The sequence below is a fragment of the Bubalus bubalis genome, chromosome 2 (assembly GCF_019923935.1).
Source record: "Bubalus bubalis isolate 160015118507 breed Murrah chromosome 2, NDDB_SH_1, whole genome shotgun sequence".
In the NCBI taxonomy this organism is placed as follows: domain Eukaryota; kingdom Metazoa; phylum Chordata; class Mammalia; order Artiodactyla; family Bovidae; genus Bubalus; species Bubalus bubalis.
In genome coordinates this window covers 334381-351708 of record NC_059158.1, presented here as the reverse complement: position 1 = coordinate 351708, position 17328 = coordinate 334381, and the positions used below count along the sequence as shown (strand labels likewise).

The 17328-nt window shown below is 43.7% G+C and overlaps 1 protein-coding gene across 11 annotated transcripts in view; it reads left to right on the top strand.

The window, feature by feature from the left end:
- The window catches only part of EXOC2 (exocyst complex component 2), a 127337-nt gene that overhangs the window by 38376 nt on the left and 71633 nt on the right, over nucleotides 1–17328 (top strand). For all 11 annotated transcript variants that reach the window (XM_025264723.3, XM_025264719.3, XM_006077084.4 and 8 more), the window contains 7 exons: nucleotides 834–947; nucleotides 2305–2429; nucleotides 3841–3921; nucleotides 10577–10722; nucleotides 10853–10934; nucleotides 11672–11774; nucleotides 14982–15100. In XM_025264723.3, the coding sequence (XP_025120508.1) occupies nucleotides 834–947; nucleotides 2305–2429; nucleotides 3841–3921; nucleotides 10577–10722; nucleotides 10853–10934; nucleotides 11672–11774; nucleotides 14982–15100 (770 nt within the window). The remainder of the gene's footprint in view (nucleotides 1–833; nucleotides 948–2304; nucleotides 2430–3840; nucleotides 3922–10576; nucleotides 10723–10852; nucleotides 10935–11671; nucleotides 11775–14981; nucleotides 15101–17328) is intronic.

Genomic DNA, 17328 nt, shown 5'->3' with positions numbered 1-17328 from the left:
CCTTCAGCTGTAAGTAATAGAAAACAAAAATTCATTGTGGTGTAAGCAAGGAAGGTATTTATTTCTCATAATATACGAAGTCCGGAGATGGTGGGTTCCACGATTGGTTGAGTCAGCACCCAGAAGTGTCACTGAGCCGCGAGGAGCCTGGCTCTGCCATCCTCTGCCCGTGGTGGCACGCATTTCCTCCTAGCTGCAGAGGGGCTGCAGATAAGGGACTGTCCATCAGCATCAGCTTTCCTTGAACTTGATCCAGACGTGTGCATAGAAGCGTGAGTGCTGTATAGATCTGCCTGGATCAGCGACTGTGGTCAGCAGCAGTGGGTCTTAAGCTAGCTCCCACACAGGTCTTTAACAGTATTTTAACGGGTTGATTTTACTGTTTTTAGTGTCAGTGTACCTAGATTTTGTCTGTTGGATAGAAAATGATTTCATATTTGGACAGATTTCATGAAGTATCAACTCAGCCTCTCTAAGTTTTATATTCTTAATGGCAACCCACTCCAGTGTTCTTGCCTGGAGAATCCCATGGACAGAGAAGCCTGGTAGGCTGCAGTCCATGGGGTCGCACAGAGTCGGACACGACTGAAGCGACTTGGCGGCATTGATATAATTTCTGCATTATAACTAATTTTCTATCTTATATATACAAAGTTTATATATACAGTTAAAGTTTATATGGTGTAGGAGGAAGTATCTTTTTCATATGTACAGACTTAGACTCTGTAATGTCTCATGTATCATTGTAATGATTTGTGTCCATGTTTATCACTGTTGGTTACATCTTTGTAAATAGCACTCTAAACACATCTTAAGCCTTTTTCCTCCCTCAGAGGTAAATTTCCCCAGAAGGACTTAGAAATGCTGTTCCCTGGAATGAGTGCTGACTTTACAAGTGAGAACTTTTCCGCTGCCTGGTACCTAATTGAGAACCACTCCAACACGAGGTGAGGGCGCGGGCAGTGCCGTGTGGCTTCTCGGGGTGCAGCGCATCAGGCGTGGAGGCGTGGGGTTAGCAGCCCTCTTGACCCTGGGTGCTTGTGAACACATCAGAGTATCTGGTCCTTATTTATAAAATGGGATCATTAATTCCAGGAGCCCTATTTCCTTCTACCCTGATGTTTCTGTATGTTTCGTTGTTTGTGCCACCTGGTAAAACTTGAGTCTTAGCTTGTCCTGTGTCTGTGTGTGACCCCCTCCCTGCTCAGGTAACAGAGTTCTCAAGTACTGATCTAAAACAAGGAAGACACCTCCTTCCTGACCAGAGAGCAAAGGAAGATGAGTTGTTTAACATTTTTCAAAGACTTGACTTAAAATCAGCAACAAGTACACACGGGCCACACACCCAGTTACAGTGCCCCTCTGTTCCTGCTGCTTGAGAGTCTGCCTGCCCCCTGGGCGACAGTAGGCCTGTGGCTCGCATGCAGGGCTAGCCAGAACACTCTGCTATAGTAGAAATGTTTGACTAAATGGCTTATTGCTTAAAATTTGTATCCTTGAAACACCCCAACTTGTTAAAATACACCTTAGAAGAAATTCTTCCTTCATGTATTGGCATCAAAACCATCATAGAAAACAAGAAAAGTTGGTATATATTTAGAGTAAATTTGGCCTGGTAAATTTTTAGAGCAAATGTCTAAAGTCTTTCTTTGGGGAAGATGGTTCTGATTTCACGTTATAGATGTGTTTTTCTGTTACCCTAAGTCAGGATTGATCTCTAGTCTCTGTGTAGTACCATCTTGGCACTCAAGAATATAGTCAACAATTTATAGCCAGATTTTCTTAGCTTTAGTGGAAATAAAACTTGTGAAATACAGAGACCAGCCAATTTTTCTCTGCTTGAGTTAAAAATGAAGTAGTATGGTCTGTTCACTTATGTGAATTTTGAGCTGACCCCCATAATTCCTGTGAAATCACCGTTAATGGTGGGGCCTGGCTGTGACGTGCACAGAGTGGACTTCCGGGGGGGTCCTGCCACCCACCCCTGTGTGGTCCAGGCCTCTGCATCTGGGAGATGCTCTTCAGAACTCCTTACCTGGCAAATACTGTGTTGATTTGGGTCAAGTGTAAGCCTATCTACGTGTATAGTTGCTTCTCAGGGGTCCGACGCATGAGGGCTATACAAAGCTGTTGTACGGCTGCTGTGACTTTGGTGTTTGTAATGTGTAAAGGGTTAGATCTGGGTAAGAATTTGAAAGCGTGGTCTCATCTGATTACATACTGTATTAGTCTGTCTTTCCAGTGTAGCTTCAGTATTTTACAACTAACACATTGTCTTCTCGTGGCTTCTTCGTTTCACTTCAGTTTTGAACAGCTCAAAATGGCGATCACCCACCTGAAGAGACAGGCTAACAAGAAGAGCGAGGGCAGCCTGGCGTACGTGAAAGGGGGGCTCAGTACTTTCTTTGAGGCACAGGACGCCCTTTCAGGTAGGTAACCCTCGGGTGTCTGCTGGGGCTTCCCTGTTGACTCCAGTCCTGAGCTTGCAGAGGGCTAGCAGGCTGTGATCCTGGGGCTATGTGCACAGCTGTTAGGTGGAGAGAATCTCCTCTTTGTGACTGAACACTTTTCCCATGCATGTAGTTCTGTGTTCCCAATTTATGGACGTGAAAGCAGGCTGAGGGGTTTGGGTCACCTGCCCATGCGGTGTGGGTTGGATGGGGTGAAGCTTTTGTCCTGGGATCGCACTGCCTTGGCTCAAATTTTGGGTTTGGCTATATGACCTGGTCAACTTATTTAATTTCACTGAACCATGGTTTCCCCATCTGTGAAATAGAAATAATGTTAGAACCTCATCACTGGCTTCTTATTGGATGCACATCATGTGTTAGAAACTTATTATGGTGCTCTGCTTAAGGTCATGTCTCAGTAATGTTTATCTTGCTATTTTTTATTACTTTAACTGTGTCACAGTTTTGAATTTCAAATTGTATTTTGGAGATTTACTTTGAAAATTTTCTTAATGATTCACTTGAGGAAACCTGATTTGCTTTTAAAACTTCCTCTCATCAGTAGGTAAAAGTTTTTACATATAAATTAATGATTTCCTGATACTTTATCAGAATCATTCAGACATATATAAATACTAGCAAAAAAAACTCTAATGTAATTTGCCCATCCACAAATTGACGTGTTGGTAGATGTTGCTAGATATTTCTTGAGAACCTCCAGGGAAATATAGACGAGTAGAACATGAATAATATGTATTTTGCCATGTTATGTCCCACGGCTGAAATGAAATATTTTGAGGTTGATATATATCAAATAGTAGCATTTCTGTTTTGTAGATGGTGAAACTGAGAAATAAGAATGACTTTCCTGTGGCCAAATACCAAACGTATTAGTAATTTAAGCCTTATTTTTCTTTTTTTAATTCAGTCATCTTTACTACTTAGCCTTCATGATCAGATGACTAAGTACATGTATTATGTACTATTTTAATAGCATTAAAGTACCGTGACTTCCCTGGTGGCTCAGAGGTTAAAGCGGCTGCCTGCAATGCGGGAGACCTGGGTTCGATCCCTTGGTCGGGAATATCCCCTGGAGAAGGAAATGGCAACCCACTCCAGTATTCTTGCCTAGAGAATCCCATGGATGGAGGAGCCTGGTGGGCGACAGTCCACGGGGTCGCAAAGAGTCGGACACGACTGAGCGACTTCACTTTCACTTTCACCGTGACTTAGACTGGTGTCTGCTGGTTACTTTGCAGAGTTTTTGTGTGTTTGTGCTTCTTTCTAGCAGTGAAAATAGAACCAGAGCTGTTTAAAAATGTCTTTTTTGATGTAATATTTTCCCACCCATTAAAATAGCCTACATTTTAATTTGGTGTTTTTTTTCTAGCTATCCATCAAAAACTAGAAGCGGACGGAACGGAAAAAGTAGAAGGATCCATGACGCAGAAACTGGAGAATGTTCTGAACAGTAAGTTTTGTCCTACTACCCAAGCTTATTTATGGACTTTATAACAAGCTTTGATAGAGTTCTTGGACCTGGTTTCACAGAACAAGGCAGTTAAGTTGTATTTTGGTATTTATTTCTAAATAGCAGTGATTTAATGAGCATAGAGAATAAAAATATTGAAAATGAATGTTCTCTTTCTGTTTGCATTTTATTTATGAGAAATCATCATTTGAGAGCAAGCCAGTATGCTTCTTAAAAAGTAAAATTTGCTACCATAAAGGAGGCCAGTGCGTAAATGACATCATCAAAGGTAAAAAATTGCTGTGGCTGTAGCCAGGATCATCATTGACCAAGAACATAGAAGAGCGTCTTTAAGCATCTGCCAGTGGTAACACAGTGATAACATCATATGCTGGAAGTCAGATACTGAGCTGTCTATTTGTTTATGCCATGCCTTTTTCCAAAACAAATTTAAGACAGCTGCATTCTGGAGTGTTTCTAACTCTGAGACATATTGTAAGAATTGTAGGCCAAGAGAAATGGATGCATGGAATTCAAGGCTCTTCCCACCTCCCCTTCTTTTTGCTGACATATGAACTTCCAGCTACTTACCCTATAGATTTAGAAGAAACTCAGCAGATAAATCAGTCCCTGTTACAATATTAGTGGCTTGAAAGTAAACTGTCGTCTTCACGAATATAGTGAAACACTTGACAAGGAGCAGTGATGTCCAGGGGACTTTCCTAGTCGTCCAGTGTAAGCATGTAGAGCATACAACTTCACCAGGAAGTAGAGTCGAGAATAACTAAAATATTGAAGACCCCCAGCGTCGGCCCTTCAGTGATTCTATAATGTAGGACTGTGATAACAAGTCAGTTTTGCACTTCTATCTTAATTTAGTCCCATCAGCAGAAGTTTCTGGGCTTTTTTGTAATAATCTGTTCATAAACCTTGGGATCTCTGATAATAAGTCTTTTCTAGAAAGAAGTTTTAATTTGATATAGGCTTTCCTTGGTAGTAGAATTTGAGTACTTCGATTTCATCTCAAAATTTATGAGTTTTACAACACTTTAAATATTTTTCTCTCTGTTTTTTTGTATTACTATCATTTTGCCGTGAGATTTTACCTCATTTCTTTTGCTTGTCTGAGTATCCAGTCACCAGCTTTGTTCAAATGAATATAGTCTGAATTCAGCCCAAATAAGCATTTACTAAAGCTGTTTCTGTATTAATAAAGTCAGACATTTTAAAGGGTTGGAAGGCTGTTTTCTACTTGGGGATGCTATTTTCCCTGGGGAAATTGCCATCAACCATGATATCTGTTTAAAAAAAAATGATAGTAACTTTGAAAAGGTGATTTGTGAGAACAAGCTGGCTTGGTAAGTATCTCAATGTATCAGTAGAAGAAAATGGATATTTGTTAACATTGGAAAAAATGAAGATCCGTTTCATGGTGAGGCCCAGTGTAGTGTGTAACTTTTTTCTTTTCAGTGGTTTAGATAATTCTCCCTTGAGACTTGTGGTAGTAAAATTTGTAAGGGAAATTGTTTTACTTTTATTCCTTTATAAGCACAAACTTTTTGTAGAAATGTGTCCTTTTAAATTTCTGCTGAAAGCTTGCTCTTTTTTGAGTAAACTGGCTTAACATGAATGTCACTTCTTTGAGAAGTCCTTTGAGATTCAGGACTTTCTGGGATAAACATTTTTTGCAGAATATATTCCTTTGTAACAGTCCCTTTTTCCTAGAAATATTTTTCTGTCAGCTTTATGTTGATGTTTGCTATCGTAGGATAAGTTTGTAGTTCAGGTGAGCTTGGCCAACTTTGGTACGGTTGATGGTGTCCAGTGTCATGCTGGGTCCAGCGTCCAGTGCAGAGCTGGGGGCATGTGACTGCCGCCCTCAAGCAGGTCCCTGCCCACAAAGTGGGACCTGATCACTGCTCTTGAGGAGCTGTGCAGAGATTATACAGGAGTGTGGGCACAGTCTGGGGCGTGATCACATGCTAACTTACATGTGCTTTTCCTGAGTTATTTTAAATGAAACTTCTTAAGATTTGGGAAATCCTTTTCACTTTAAGTTTCTGAAGGGTGACATTGGCCATAAGAAATTTAGTCCATTTTGTTCAGAATTTACCAGTTTTGAAATCTTTCATTGAAATGCTTGAAAACAGGTTCTCACTGATACATTTCTCATATTTGCTTTGGTATTTAATAATTCCTTCTTAATTTCAAAGCAGTGATGCAGTGATGCCTGTTGATTTCTGTGGAATCCGCACCCCGCTCTGTGTCTGTTGTCTGTTCCAGGAGTGTAAGCCGTCAGCTTCTGTGGCAGTGGGGGTGTAGCTGTCGAGCACTTAAATCATGGCTAGTGTCACTGAGGAATGTAGTTTTAATTTTAATTTCATCTGAAGTAGCCCCATGTGCCCGATGCTGCGGGTTAGAATAGCGCCGGTTGCAGGGAGGGATGGTGTGGCCCAGGCGTCGTGGTCGCAGCCGTGACCAGCCCGGCCAGGCGCTGCTGTGACCAGCCCGGCCAGGCGCTGCTTCCGCACCCTACAGGTGCTCAGCCCTGCGGTTACTCTGAGACGCTTGTTCTGTTATCTCCAATTTATTGATGAAAAAGCTGAGGCTCAGAAAGACGACATGCGTTCCCTGAGTCACTTCCGTAGTGAGTGGCATTTGGGCCTGGAGATCTGGCTCCAAGTCTGTGCTATAAACTGCAGACAGGCTCTGCTGGGTTGGAGCGCATGGCTGCCAGTGCCCAGCGTTCTCACCACATTGCGTCAGTGCTCACTTGGTTTCTGGCTGTCCACCCACCCATCGCTCACCAGTCACGGGCGCCCAGCCGCCCTCGTGGTAGAGTCATGCTCAGACGCAGAGCGTGCCTGTGTGTGGCCTCTGCGTCTCCCAGAGAGACACTCGCAGGAGGACGTGGTCCGCAGAGATGACTGTGAACCAGCACAGGGGAAGCGGGGTTCAGAGCCCATCAGCTGGGGTGTAGACAGGCACCAGTGGGGCCCTGTCACCATGTGGGAGCCCCAAGGAGCTCGGTGAGGGTGCACATCCCCACGGAAACCAGGAAGGTATGATGAGGGACTCACCTGGGATGCTTGGGACACGGTGGACAGGTGTGGACACAAGGTGATTGTCGGAGCGCAGAAAGGATGCCTGATAACATGCTGCCGATTTTATGACAAGAAGAGAAGGCAGGCTGTCTTGATAATGTTGTTTACAAAGAAATTAAGCACTTGAATTTTCAGTGTTTCTAATATTTCATATTAATAGTGTACGAAATAAAAATTAGTTTTACTGTTTTTTCTTTTTTTTTTTCGTTTCTAACCAACAGCAAGTTTTTAACATATCAACAAAAATTTTTAGAAGTCACAGAATAAGCGTCATCTTCCAATTGGTTGTTAGGATTGTTTGCTTGGCTCAGCTGCCCGATCCCTGATGCAGTCCTGCTCGCGGCCCTGCGCTGCCCTGCCCTCTGTGGGCCCACGTGCATCCCTGGTCAGGGGAGCCACTGCGGTTCAGTAAGCAGGAAATGAGGGATAAGGTTGCAGGTCGAGGGGTCTGCTTGTGAGGAGCTTTCCATGCAATGTCGTGGAGTATGTCTATTCTGAGGCTACTGGTGAGCCCCGGAAGGATTTTAAATAAAGCAGTCACACGGTGAACTTAAACATTCTGCCATTTGTTGAGAATGGACTGGAAGGAAGCTGGGTAGAGACAGAAGAGGAGCGAGGGAGATGCGTGAGTGGGGGCTTGAGGCTGGTGGGGGCTCAGCCTCAGGCGGGCTGGAGACAAGCGCTGGGTGACTCGGAGAGCCACCTTGTCAGCTGGTGTCACCCTGTGAAGTCTGCCTGTCTGTCCATTTCTGGAGTTTGTTAGGAGAAACAAGACACATGGCAGGTTTCTCAGTCTCTTTGTGTCGGAGTTTTGCTATGAGTTTAACTGTATGTCGAAAAGTTTACCATAACTTTGGTTAGCTTTCCTGTTCTGGGGGTGAATAGCGTGATGGGTCGGGGGAGCCCTAGCTCCCCAGGCAGAGACGCGAGTCGCCATCGCCTGGGCTGCGCTCTGTGCCCGGTGCCAGTGCCCTGAGCAGGGCCACAGAGAGCTCAAGTCTGCTTTGATAGTCTTGAGGTGGCCAGGCACCTCAGAGTCACATGGCGTTTTCTGTGGGTGACAGTTCCTGGTGCAGGCTCAGTCTTTCCCATCACTGAGGGCCTAAGATCCGGGGGCAGTGCTGCAGTGACCTGTCTCCCCATCTTTTCCTCCTGCTCTGTTGAGAAGCAGTTGACACGGATATTGTGTAAGTTCACAGCGCGCAACGTGATGGCAGGATGACCGTGTGTGATGCCACGTGTCACCCCCCGCTACTGCCGCCATGTGCAGTGCCGCACGTGGTCTGTGGTGAGAGGGCGTGAGATTTTCTCCAGTGGCAGTGTTGTTTTCCCTACCCGGCTGCCGTGCAGTGGCGTTAGCTCTGTCCTGAGGCTGCCCATCCACCCCCCCGGCCCCAGGCCGCCTGCATCCAGGAGCCGGAGCCATGCAGTGTCCGCCTCTGGCTGCCTGCATGTGGAGCCCTCCAGGCCTGTGCCTGTCACCCTGTCTTAGGCCGAGGGACATGTCACTGCCCTGCCAGCCCAGCTGAGGCCTCTGTGCTTGCTGTCCGTGCTGGGGGTGTCCGTCCCCGAGAGCAGGACACACTGTCCCTGCGAGGGGGAGGGACGGCCTTCAGTCCAGACGGGCCTGGGGCTGCTGTGCACGATGGGGCTGCTCCAGGGCGTCCTGCCTCAGCTCCGGGAGCCGGCCTGTCCTTTTCTTCTCAGTTGCCTGACAGAATGAAGACCTCAAGTGTGGCTGGTGAGCTGCTGCTGATTTTTATCTGCTGCCCCAATCTTGGCTTCACTGCCTTCATTATTTTCTTACTGTATATAATCGTCCAGTTATCAGTTACGAGCTCCCAAAGTTTTATTGTGAATGCAGTAAAGTTCACAACAGAATAATAATTTATGGGCAAAGTGTTTTATAAATTAAAATTATAATTTCATAACTTAAAGTTTGTGTGTAAATTAAAATTTTGTATATATTTCTGTATAATTATAATTTGATAGCTTATAATTTCTGCCTCTGCGATTTCTGTATTAAATATTTATATTATTTAATTTGAAGTGGATTTTCTACCTGTACTTGTTTTCATGCTTTTTAGGAGTGTTTAAAATTATGTTAGTATTGTTTTATTGTCTTCAAGATGAAAAAAATCTAATTTTGATGTTTTGTACTCCTTCATTGTAGAGAAAGTGCTTGAGGATTTAACATTGACAGCACACACCTAAGTAATCAGCCTTTAAAAATATTCAATCCTCATTCAGGAATCTGTTCATTTATGAAGCCTCAATTCATGACATGTGTTTCTAAATGATAAATGCTTGATAATAAGCATTCCAAGAAAAATACTTTTAACCTTAATCAGATTTCCAATATTCATTTACTCTTCATTATGTGATTTGGTGGCAATAAGAGAATATGTATATTTTTCTCAGAGTAGACATTTAGCATTGTACGTTAAATAATGTGGTGAAAAGAGCTATACTGACAAAACAGAGTTTTTATCTCAGGCCTTTAAAATTTCAGCAGAATTTAAACATTATTTAGATAAAACAATTATGTTACAAAGATGACTTTTAACACGCTCAGGCCACCCACAGTGTGGACTGGAGAAAGCGGCATGCCAGCCACCCAGCGAGACTGAGGTCATTTTTTTCATCTTTGCTTAAAGTATAGTCACTAGACCAGATAATGTAGAAACTTTATATGAACAGTGATCAAACAGCCAAAAAGAGTTTATCCTTTTTCTCCCCTTTCCTTGTGACAAATTAAAAATAATTCACAAGTTGAAAAAGCTTAAGTATTTTTATATACAGTAAATTTTGTTTTAGATAAACTTTAGTTAGTGATTCATATAATTTGAGGCCTTTAAGGTAAAAAAATACATATGTATATATGTAAATATAAAATGTCCAGTTTGTGTATCATTTTAAGAAATGCTAAGCTGATTTAAGAAATGTTCATTAATGATAGTGTGTTAACATTTGATATTTTAAATTGCTTATGTAGTTTTTCTGCCTGCTGCATAGATAATCTTACATAGAAATAGGGTTAGGTCTAAAATACTTCTTTTGAATAACTTTTCTGAAAAATTTTTCTTCCTTTTTTTTTTTAATTACTATGAATATATAGATACTGAATCCAGAGAATTTAACTAGTGTACTTGTGTGTGCACACATCATGTATGTGTGTGTATTTTAACCTATTATCTGAATTAATGAAATAACCTAAGGGTCCATAATGCTGTAAAACTTAAAAGAAGCTAAAATAAATGTAGATTCACATCAGAGAATTTATTTGGGCCTGGTAAGTATGGTTATTCTTAATTGGATACCATTAATTGGTATACACATATGAAAAGACTTAGCAAGCAAGATGGAAATTGTGCTTTAGCAAACTGTAAAAAAAATTAAAAAAAAAAACTCCAATATAATTGACTTTTAGAAAAGTCTGCTGAGTTATAATATCAAGTATAATAGCAGTCTAACATTTTCTTTTGTCCAGTTGCACGTTTTATGACTAAAATTAGTTTTTATCTAAATTTCTGTTTCTCCTTTTAAAACAGGAGCAAGTAACACTGCAGATACATTATTTCAAGAAGTCTTAGGTCGAAAGGACAAGGCAGATTCCACTAGAAATGCACTCAATGTGCTCCAGCGATTCAAGTTTCTTTTCAACCTCCCTCTAAATATTGAAAGGAACATCCAAAAGGTACGGTGCCTGTTTATGTGCCTGTGGGCGCAGACGTCCTACATTTTAAAGAGTTGTTAAGATGTTTTTTATCTTAACCATATTAATTAAACTTTACTGACAATCTCCAAAATGTTTCTTTATTTTAAAGGGTGATTATGATGTGGTTATTAATGATTATGAAAAGGCCAAGTCACTTTTTGGGAAAACAGAGGTGCAAGTTTTCAAGAAATGTAAGATTTATTACTTTAAGATTTTCTACTTTGCTTTTATAGGAAAATTGTGAAATGTATTTTGCAAAGAATGTTAACATGCATTTTAGCTTTTGTTTATATGGTGCCTTTTTTCAAGTGTAAGATGGGTACTTCAGAAGTAGCTTAATGGAGTTTCTTAGTGACCTGGAGAGAGAACTACAGGGTGGGTGGACATCCTTTGATGCTTGATAATTGTGATGCTACTTAGGTCTTTTTTACTGGAAAGAATTGTTACAGGTATTTTACAGAATTGGAAATCTACATTTTATTCTTCCCTCTTTAGAAAGACTAATAATATATTTATGAATTCTGACCCTACTTTAAGCAAATTTTGAAATTATCTCTATGGTAGAGTTACAGAAAATAAAGCCTAAAATGCCTTATTAACTGGGAAAACTATCATAGGACTTGATTAAATTTGTAAAGAAATCCAAAAGGACCCAGAAAAATTTATTTTTATTGTGATAAATTTACTGTGTGTGTGTGTGTGTGTGTGTGCGCGTGCGTGCATGCATAGGCTCTCACACTGCACACCAGTGAGTTTGACAGGTACACACACCCTGTAACCCGAACCCTGGAGAGAATGTTTTCATCTCTGGGGAAGTTCCCCTCCTGCCTCTTCTCAGACAGCCCCTCCATCCCGCACAGCCAGTCTGCTTTCCATACTTTGATTTTAAACTTTCATTCTGTAAATCATGTAATTATTTCCTTTTTAGATTATGCTGAAGTAGAAACACGGATTGAAGCTTTAAGAGAATTACTTCTGGAGAAGTTGCTTGAGACACCATCAACTTTACATGACCAGAAACGTTATATAAGGTAAACCTTCTGCGAGAGTTTTAACGAATCACGTGTATCTGGGTGATGCTGGACACGTCCTGTTGCTCTTACAGAGACTCGGGGAGACTGGGAGAGCGATGAGACGGCAGAAGGGAAGACAGACAGCAGAAGTGTGGGGACCCCTGTAGGACACCAGGTCTTGTGTGTACTCAGAGACTGGGGAGTAGTCACCCTTTAAAGGCAAGAGAATCCTGCCAGTTTGGGTGAAGGGAAAGCAGCCTTGTTGCCCTTCTCCTGTCCACAGGATCTAGCCTGGCTGGGGGACTGCTCCCTGACCGGCTTCGAGGGTGGCGCTGTCCCACGGGGCTCCAGTGCTGCAGGTGGGGCAGGGCTCAACAGCTGAGGGTTCTGAAAGCTTCCAGGCTTGAAAAGGAGGTGGGGATGCTGACTTGGAAAGGACGGCAGTAGCAGCAGAAACGTGGACCCCATAGTGTGGTGGGAACCATGTTGCTCAAGAGGGAGGGAGTTTTAACGTGGGCAGGCGTGGGGAGCTGGGGTGCCGGCTGCCCCCCAACAAGCCACGCGGTCGCCGCGTGGCACCTGGTCACACTTGCTACACAGGTGGGGGCCTCTGGCTGTCTGCCTTCACAGCCTGTCTGTGCTTTTCTCTAAGTGTCCCCAGAAGAAAGCACACACAGAAATTTTTCTGGCTTGTAGAATCATAGAAATTTAATGCTGCTAATTAACTGTGTGTTGTTATCCAACTGCTTTTTTTTTTTTTTAACCTGTAAAGTAACAGAGTTCCAGGAAGGTTAATCTGTCATCTAGGATACAAAGCTGTTTAGCGTCTTGTCTGTGTTCTGCCATGCTGCTTCACTAATAATTACAGTTATTCTGTTACATCTCCTGGTAGGAAAATGATGTTAAACCTTATCAAGTGCAGGATTTCTTTATGTAGTGAATTGCTGTTGTGTGGATAACTCATGCACAGTTCCCATGACCGGTTAACCTACTGGATACCATTTAAAAGATAGTAATATTAAAAAAGGTTCTTTTAAATGGCCTATTGCTTTATTCCCTGTCCTTTCAAAGGGAAAAGAACAAGAATGTCACTGAAAATGTCAAGTAATTTATTTACTTTTTAATCTTTATTTTTGACACTTTGAGACTACATGGAGCAATTTATCATCCTTTTTAAATTAAGGATTTAGTTATTAAAGAATAGGAAAAACATCACAACCAGGCCAAACATCTGTTGGAGTTTGGAATCTATGATGAGCCACCCTGTGAGCACCAGGGTGCTCACAGGCTGCCCCCCCCTCAACTTTATCGCCAGCAGGGCTGCGCGTCTGAGCCCCACACACTGGGAGCTGTGCACGGCGTGAGCATGGGGCTCTCCCCTGTTGCCGTGCGGTTGTTCAGTGCTGACTCTGGTTCGAGGCATTCTCACAATTTCCTCTCTCCCTACTCTGCTGCTGCTAGCAGCTTGATCAAGAAGCAGAGTACCCTGTAGCAATACTTCTTTGCATATCAGTGTGATTCTCTCCTTGGTCATTGTTAAAAATCATGTCTAAGTACGCCTAACAGCTCTAACTCATAAATTTTAGAATTTGAGTCTATGCTCACCATAATTAACATTCCTTACCTTTTCCCCACTAAAAAGCCTTTTTAAAAAGTATTCTTTGGTAATGAAGTTTAAAAGGAAGTAGCAATAATCTATACTGTATTCTAAGCCAAGATTTTTGAAATGTAGTTTACAGTCTTTAATCTACATCCTAAAAGAAAAGAAAGTTACTGGATTAAGTCATTTAACCAGGGGAAAGCCTTAACACAAGTTGTACTTTTGAACTGAAACACTGTAGAGTTTCTGAGACAACAAATGTATCTTTCTTTATAAAACTTTTTTGTGTAATACCCATTAACAAGATGGTAGAAAGAGGATTATTCTTAAATTTTGGAAGGACTGAAGAGCCTTACAGTTTGAGGGGCTGCTGAGCAGAGGGACGTCTTGATTGCCTAGCCGTGCTGCTCCGTGCGTGCGTCAGAGGGGAAGGCGGGCGCGGGGCGGGGGCTGCTGCGTTTACTGCTGGTGTGGCTCCAAGGGTGCTGCGTGAGCCCAGGCGTCAGGAGGAGGTGCTGCAGGAGCCCTGGGGGCGCACACAGCTTCTCCTGCCTGAGGCGAAGCTCCGGCAGACAGTCCACAGGCTCAGCACAGTGGGCTCCAGGCCCCTGGGAGTGGGGCCAGGATCGCGCCCCCTCCTGGAAAACCACCGCCCGGTTCGTCCTGGAGCGGGGCGGGGGTTGTTCTCGAACGCAGGTCTTGTTTATCACTGACTTGCTTCTCCTCTGGTTAGCTGCTGGCTGAGAAGCCCGAGTAAGGAAGTGCTGGTGCTGGAGGGCCCGGGAGAGACGCCCAGTGGTGTCCCCGCGGGAGGCCACGCGTGTCACCGCTGGTGACGGTGGTTGCTAGGCGAAGCTGCAGCCCCAAGGCAGTAGCCAGCTTACGGCTTGTAGTCATTTTAAGACAGCAAGTCCAGCTTTTGGAGTTGATTTAATTTCTTTAAGTTGTTATATTTACGTATTTCATGAGGGCTAAGTTTTGAATAATATTTGTCAATGTTTCAGCAGAAATCTACTTCAGTTGTCTATCTGGGTTGGAAATTTTCACAGACAAATAAGACTTTAAATATTTTTCAACCTATTTTAAAACCAAGAAAAATGCCCACCTCTACTGTATATTTTGAGGAATATCTTCTCACGAAACAGAATTTAGGCTTACAGATCAGTGTTTGCTGTCACCAGACCTCTGTGATGTGGTCCCAAGTCTCAGCTGCCCTGTTCGGAGCATAGAGAAAGCAGGGTCGCACTGCCATCTGGTGGCCGTGAGTTTCAGACCAGAGAAGACGGTCGTCTGGCGGAGACTCTGCTGGCGTTTCCTGTGTGGCCGAGAGCTAAGCAGGCACATTCTGATCAGGACACTGCACGCTGTCTCTGTCATCTTGGTTGTCTTTTTATAAAGTCCTAGCGTTTTAAAATGCACTTTTATTGTTAATTTCATGCAAAGAAGTTTAAATATGTTAAATTTAGAACTGAATATTAAAGAGTAAGTATTGATGAACGCTTTACTAGTTGACAGAGTTTTAAGTATCCTTAAAAGCTGTGACCTTAAGATACGCTAGCTTTCGTTTTGACCTTATGGCTGTGCAGCAGAAGCTGACTCGGTCAGCCGTTGCCTTGCTGTTTCAGGTACCTGTCCGACCTCCACGCGCCTGGCGACCCTGCGTGGCAGTGCATCGGGGCCCAGCACCGGTGGATCCTCCAGCTCATGCACGGCTGCCGGGAGGGCTGCGTGCGGGACCTCAAAGGCAAGGCCCTACCCTGGTCACTCAACATGCTCTGGGGGCACTTGGCTGAGGAGGGGCTCATGCTCCCCATGCCTGTGCCTGTGCCACCCTGCCCACCCCAACCCCCACCGTGAGCACCCTCCCTGAGCCAGGGACTGAGAGGCGTGGGGTAAGCCTCAGCATGCCTGTCTCGTGCGGACTGGCCGCATGGACAGAGCTTTGGGCAGTGGACAGTAACTCCAGCGGAAGTGACACGGCGTGTAGGGATGGTACCTGTGTCCGTCAGCAGAAACGTGCACTCGTCACTCCATCAGCTGCCTGTTGAGCTCTTCTGCACACGAGGCCCTGAGCCAAGTCCAGGGGCGCAGACATGGGCCCTGCCCTCCCCTCTCGGTGACGCTGGGTTTGGGAGGAGAGTGAGGCAGTGTGGGAGCGAGGCTGGCGCAGAAGGGAGGCCGCGGGCGTTTGTGACAGCCTGTCGTGGGTGAGCTGGCTTGGATTTGACTGTTCTCTAGCTGCGAATCAGTTTTTTTCTATTCTTAATGTTTAGGAAAACCCAAATATCTCTTTCCTGATGCCATATCCAAATTCCTGTTGTGTCATTAATTATTTTAACAAGTTTTAACAAGTGAAAACATAAACAACACACACAGTCTGAGGTCGATGTGGATTTCTGGAGGCCTCAGTTTCTTGTGCTCGGAGTCTGCTCAGTTGGGCAGGCTCTCGCCCGGGGCTGCCTGACACAGTCCCCTGGTGTTTCTGAAGACTGTCACTCCCCAGCCTCCTCCCCTCCCCTCCCATTGTGTTAGACTCTCTCCTGGTGGCGTTCACACACCAGTGGCTTTAAAGCTTCCAGGTGGTGGTGCAGCAGGGTTGGCAGGCAGTGTGGTGGGTGCGTGCTCAGGACTGAAGTACTGTGCTGAGCGGACCCAGGTGGTCTCCAGCCTCTTGGAGCTTGTCCTTGGTGAGAGAGAAGTGGTTTAAAAAATCACATAGGTGTTTATTTGTCACGTAAGTATAATTGTGAGAGGTATTCCGAAGTGGGTACAGAACTCTGCCTCAGCCTGGTTAACCGGAGGCCCCGGAATGTTCCTGGAGGAGGTGCTGTTGCCACTGAGCCTCAAGGAGGAGTGTGGTTTTCCAGGGAAAGGCCGCTGAAAGGTGGTCAGATGGCCCGGAGTACAGACAGGGCTGTGGTCTGTCAGAAGGTTTCCCTGCTCAGGCTTGTAAGAAACAATCCGACTGCACGTTTAGTTTTGAAAATATTCAAATTTCTGGAAAACGTGTCTAATTTATAAAGACCACACAGGAAATTTCATGCTTATTACATCCATACCTGAAAGCTCTGATACTCAATATCCCATCACTAAAGTCTGGGTCCTTCTTGGAGGTAAATGGAGATGCACCCTTACCTGGTGGAGTCCTTCCTTGTCATCTGGATGCTTCGTACTGCTAAACTTACTCACCCACCACTGCCGAGAGGCAGCATCTCTGGGAAAAAGGACATTCGCTTCTGTGTGACTGGAGACCTGCCTTTTTATTTACTCTGACCAAGCCTGTTGTAGAGGTTGTTCCTTGCTGGCGGCATGGTTGAAGGAGTGTGCATTGACTAGAACCTCTTGTTAGTGATGAGGTTTACGTAAACTTATTTCCATAAGTTGGTCTTTTTGATTGAAAAGTGCAACATAACAGTTTATAGCTCTTTGAACTTACTCCATAAATTTCATGGCAATACAGTGTAAGTTTCTTAAATCCATTAGCCAGATGTTTATAGATTATGATCTTAACCATCCTTTGACATTCAGAAGAACATCCTGAGCCGCATATACCCACCTGTTGTCAGCAACACAGCTAACACAAACAATATAGACCTAACAAGTCCATGCTTTTTAATTGCAAAGCTGGTATATTCTTTGAGCTCACATCAGAAGGAGTATATTATTTTGGAGAATTCCAAACCTATTTAGGAGCACCAAGGGTGATCCCATGACCTCTTCTGTGTCTGCCCAGTTTAGACAGTTACCTGCTCACAGCCAGTCTCATTTTACCTACAGCTCCTCCCTCACCCTGAATTATTTTTGAAGCAGGTCACTTCATTTCATTTATAGTTATTTCAATATGTAATTTTCAAAGATAAACATGCTTTGTGAAAACTATATCACTTGAACTTCTTGAAAGCTATTATCATTACCTGAAGTGTTATCAGTACTTACTTGATATCAAGCATTCAGTTAACTGTCAATTTCAAA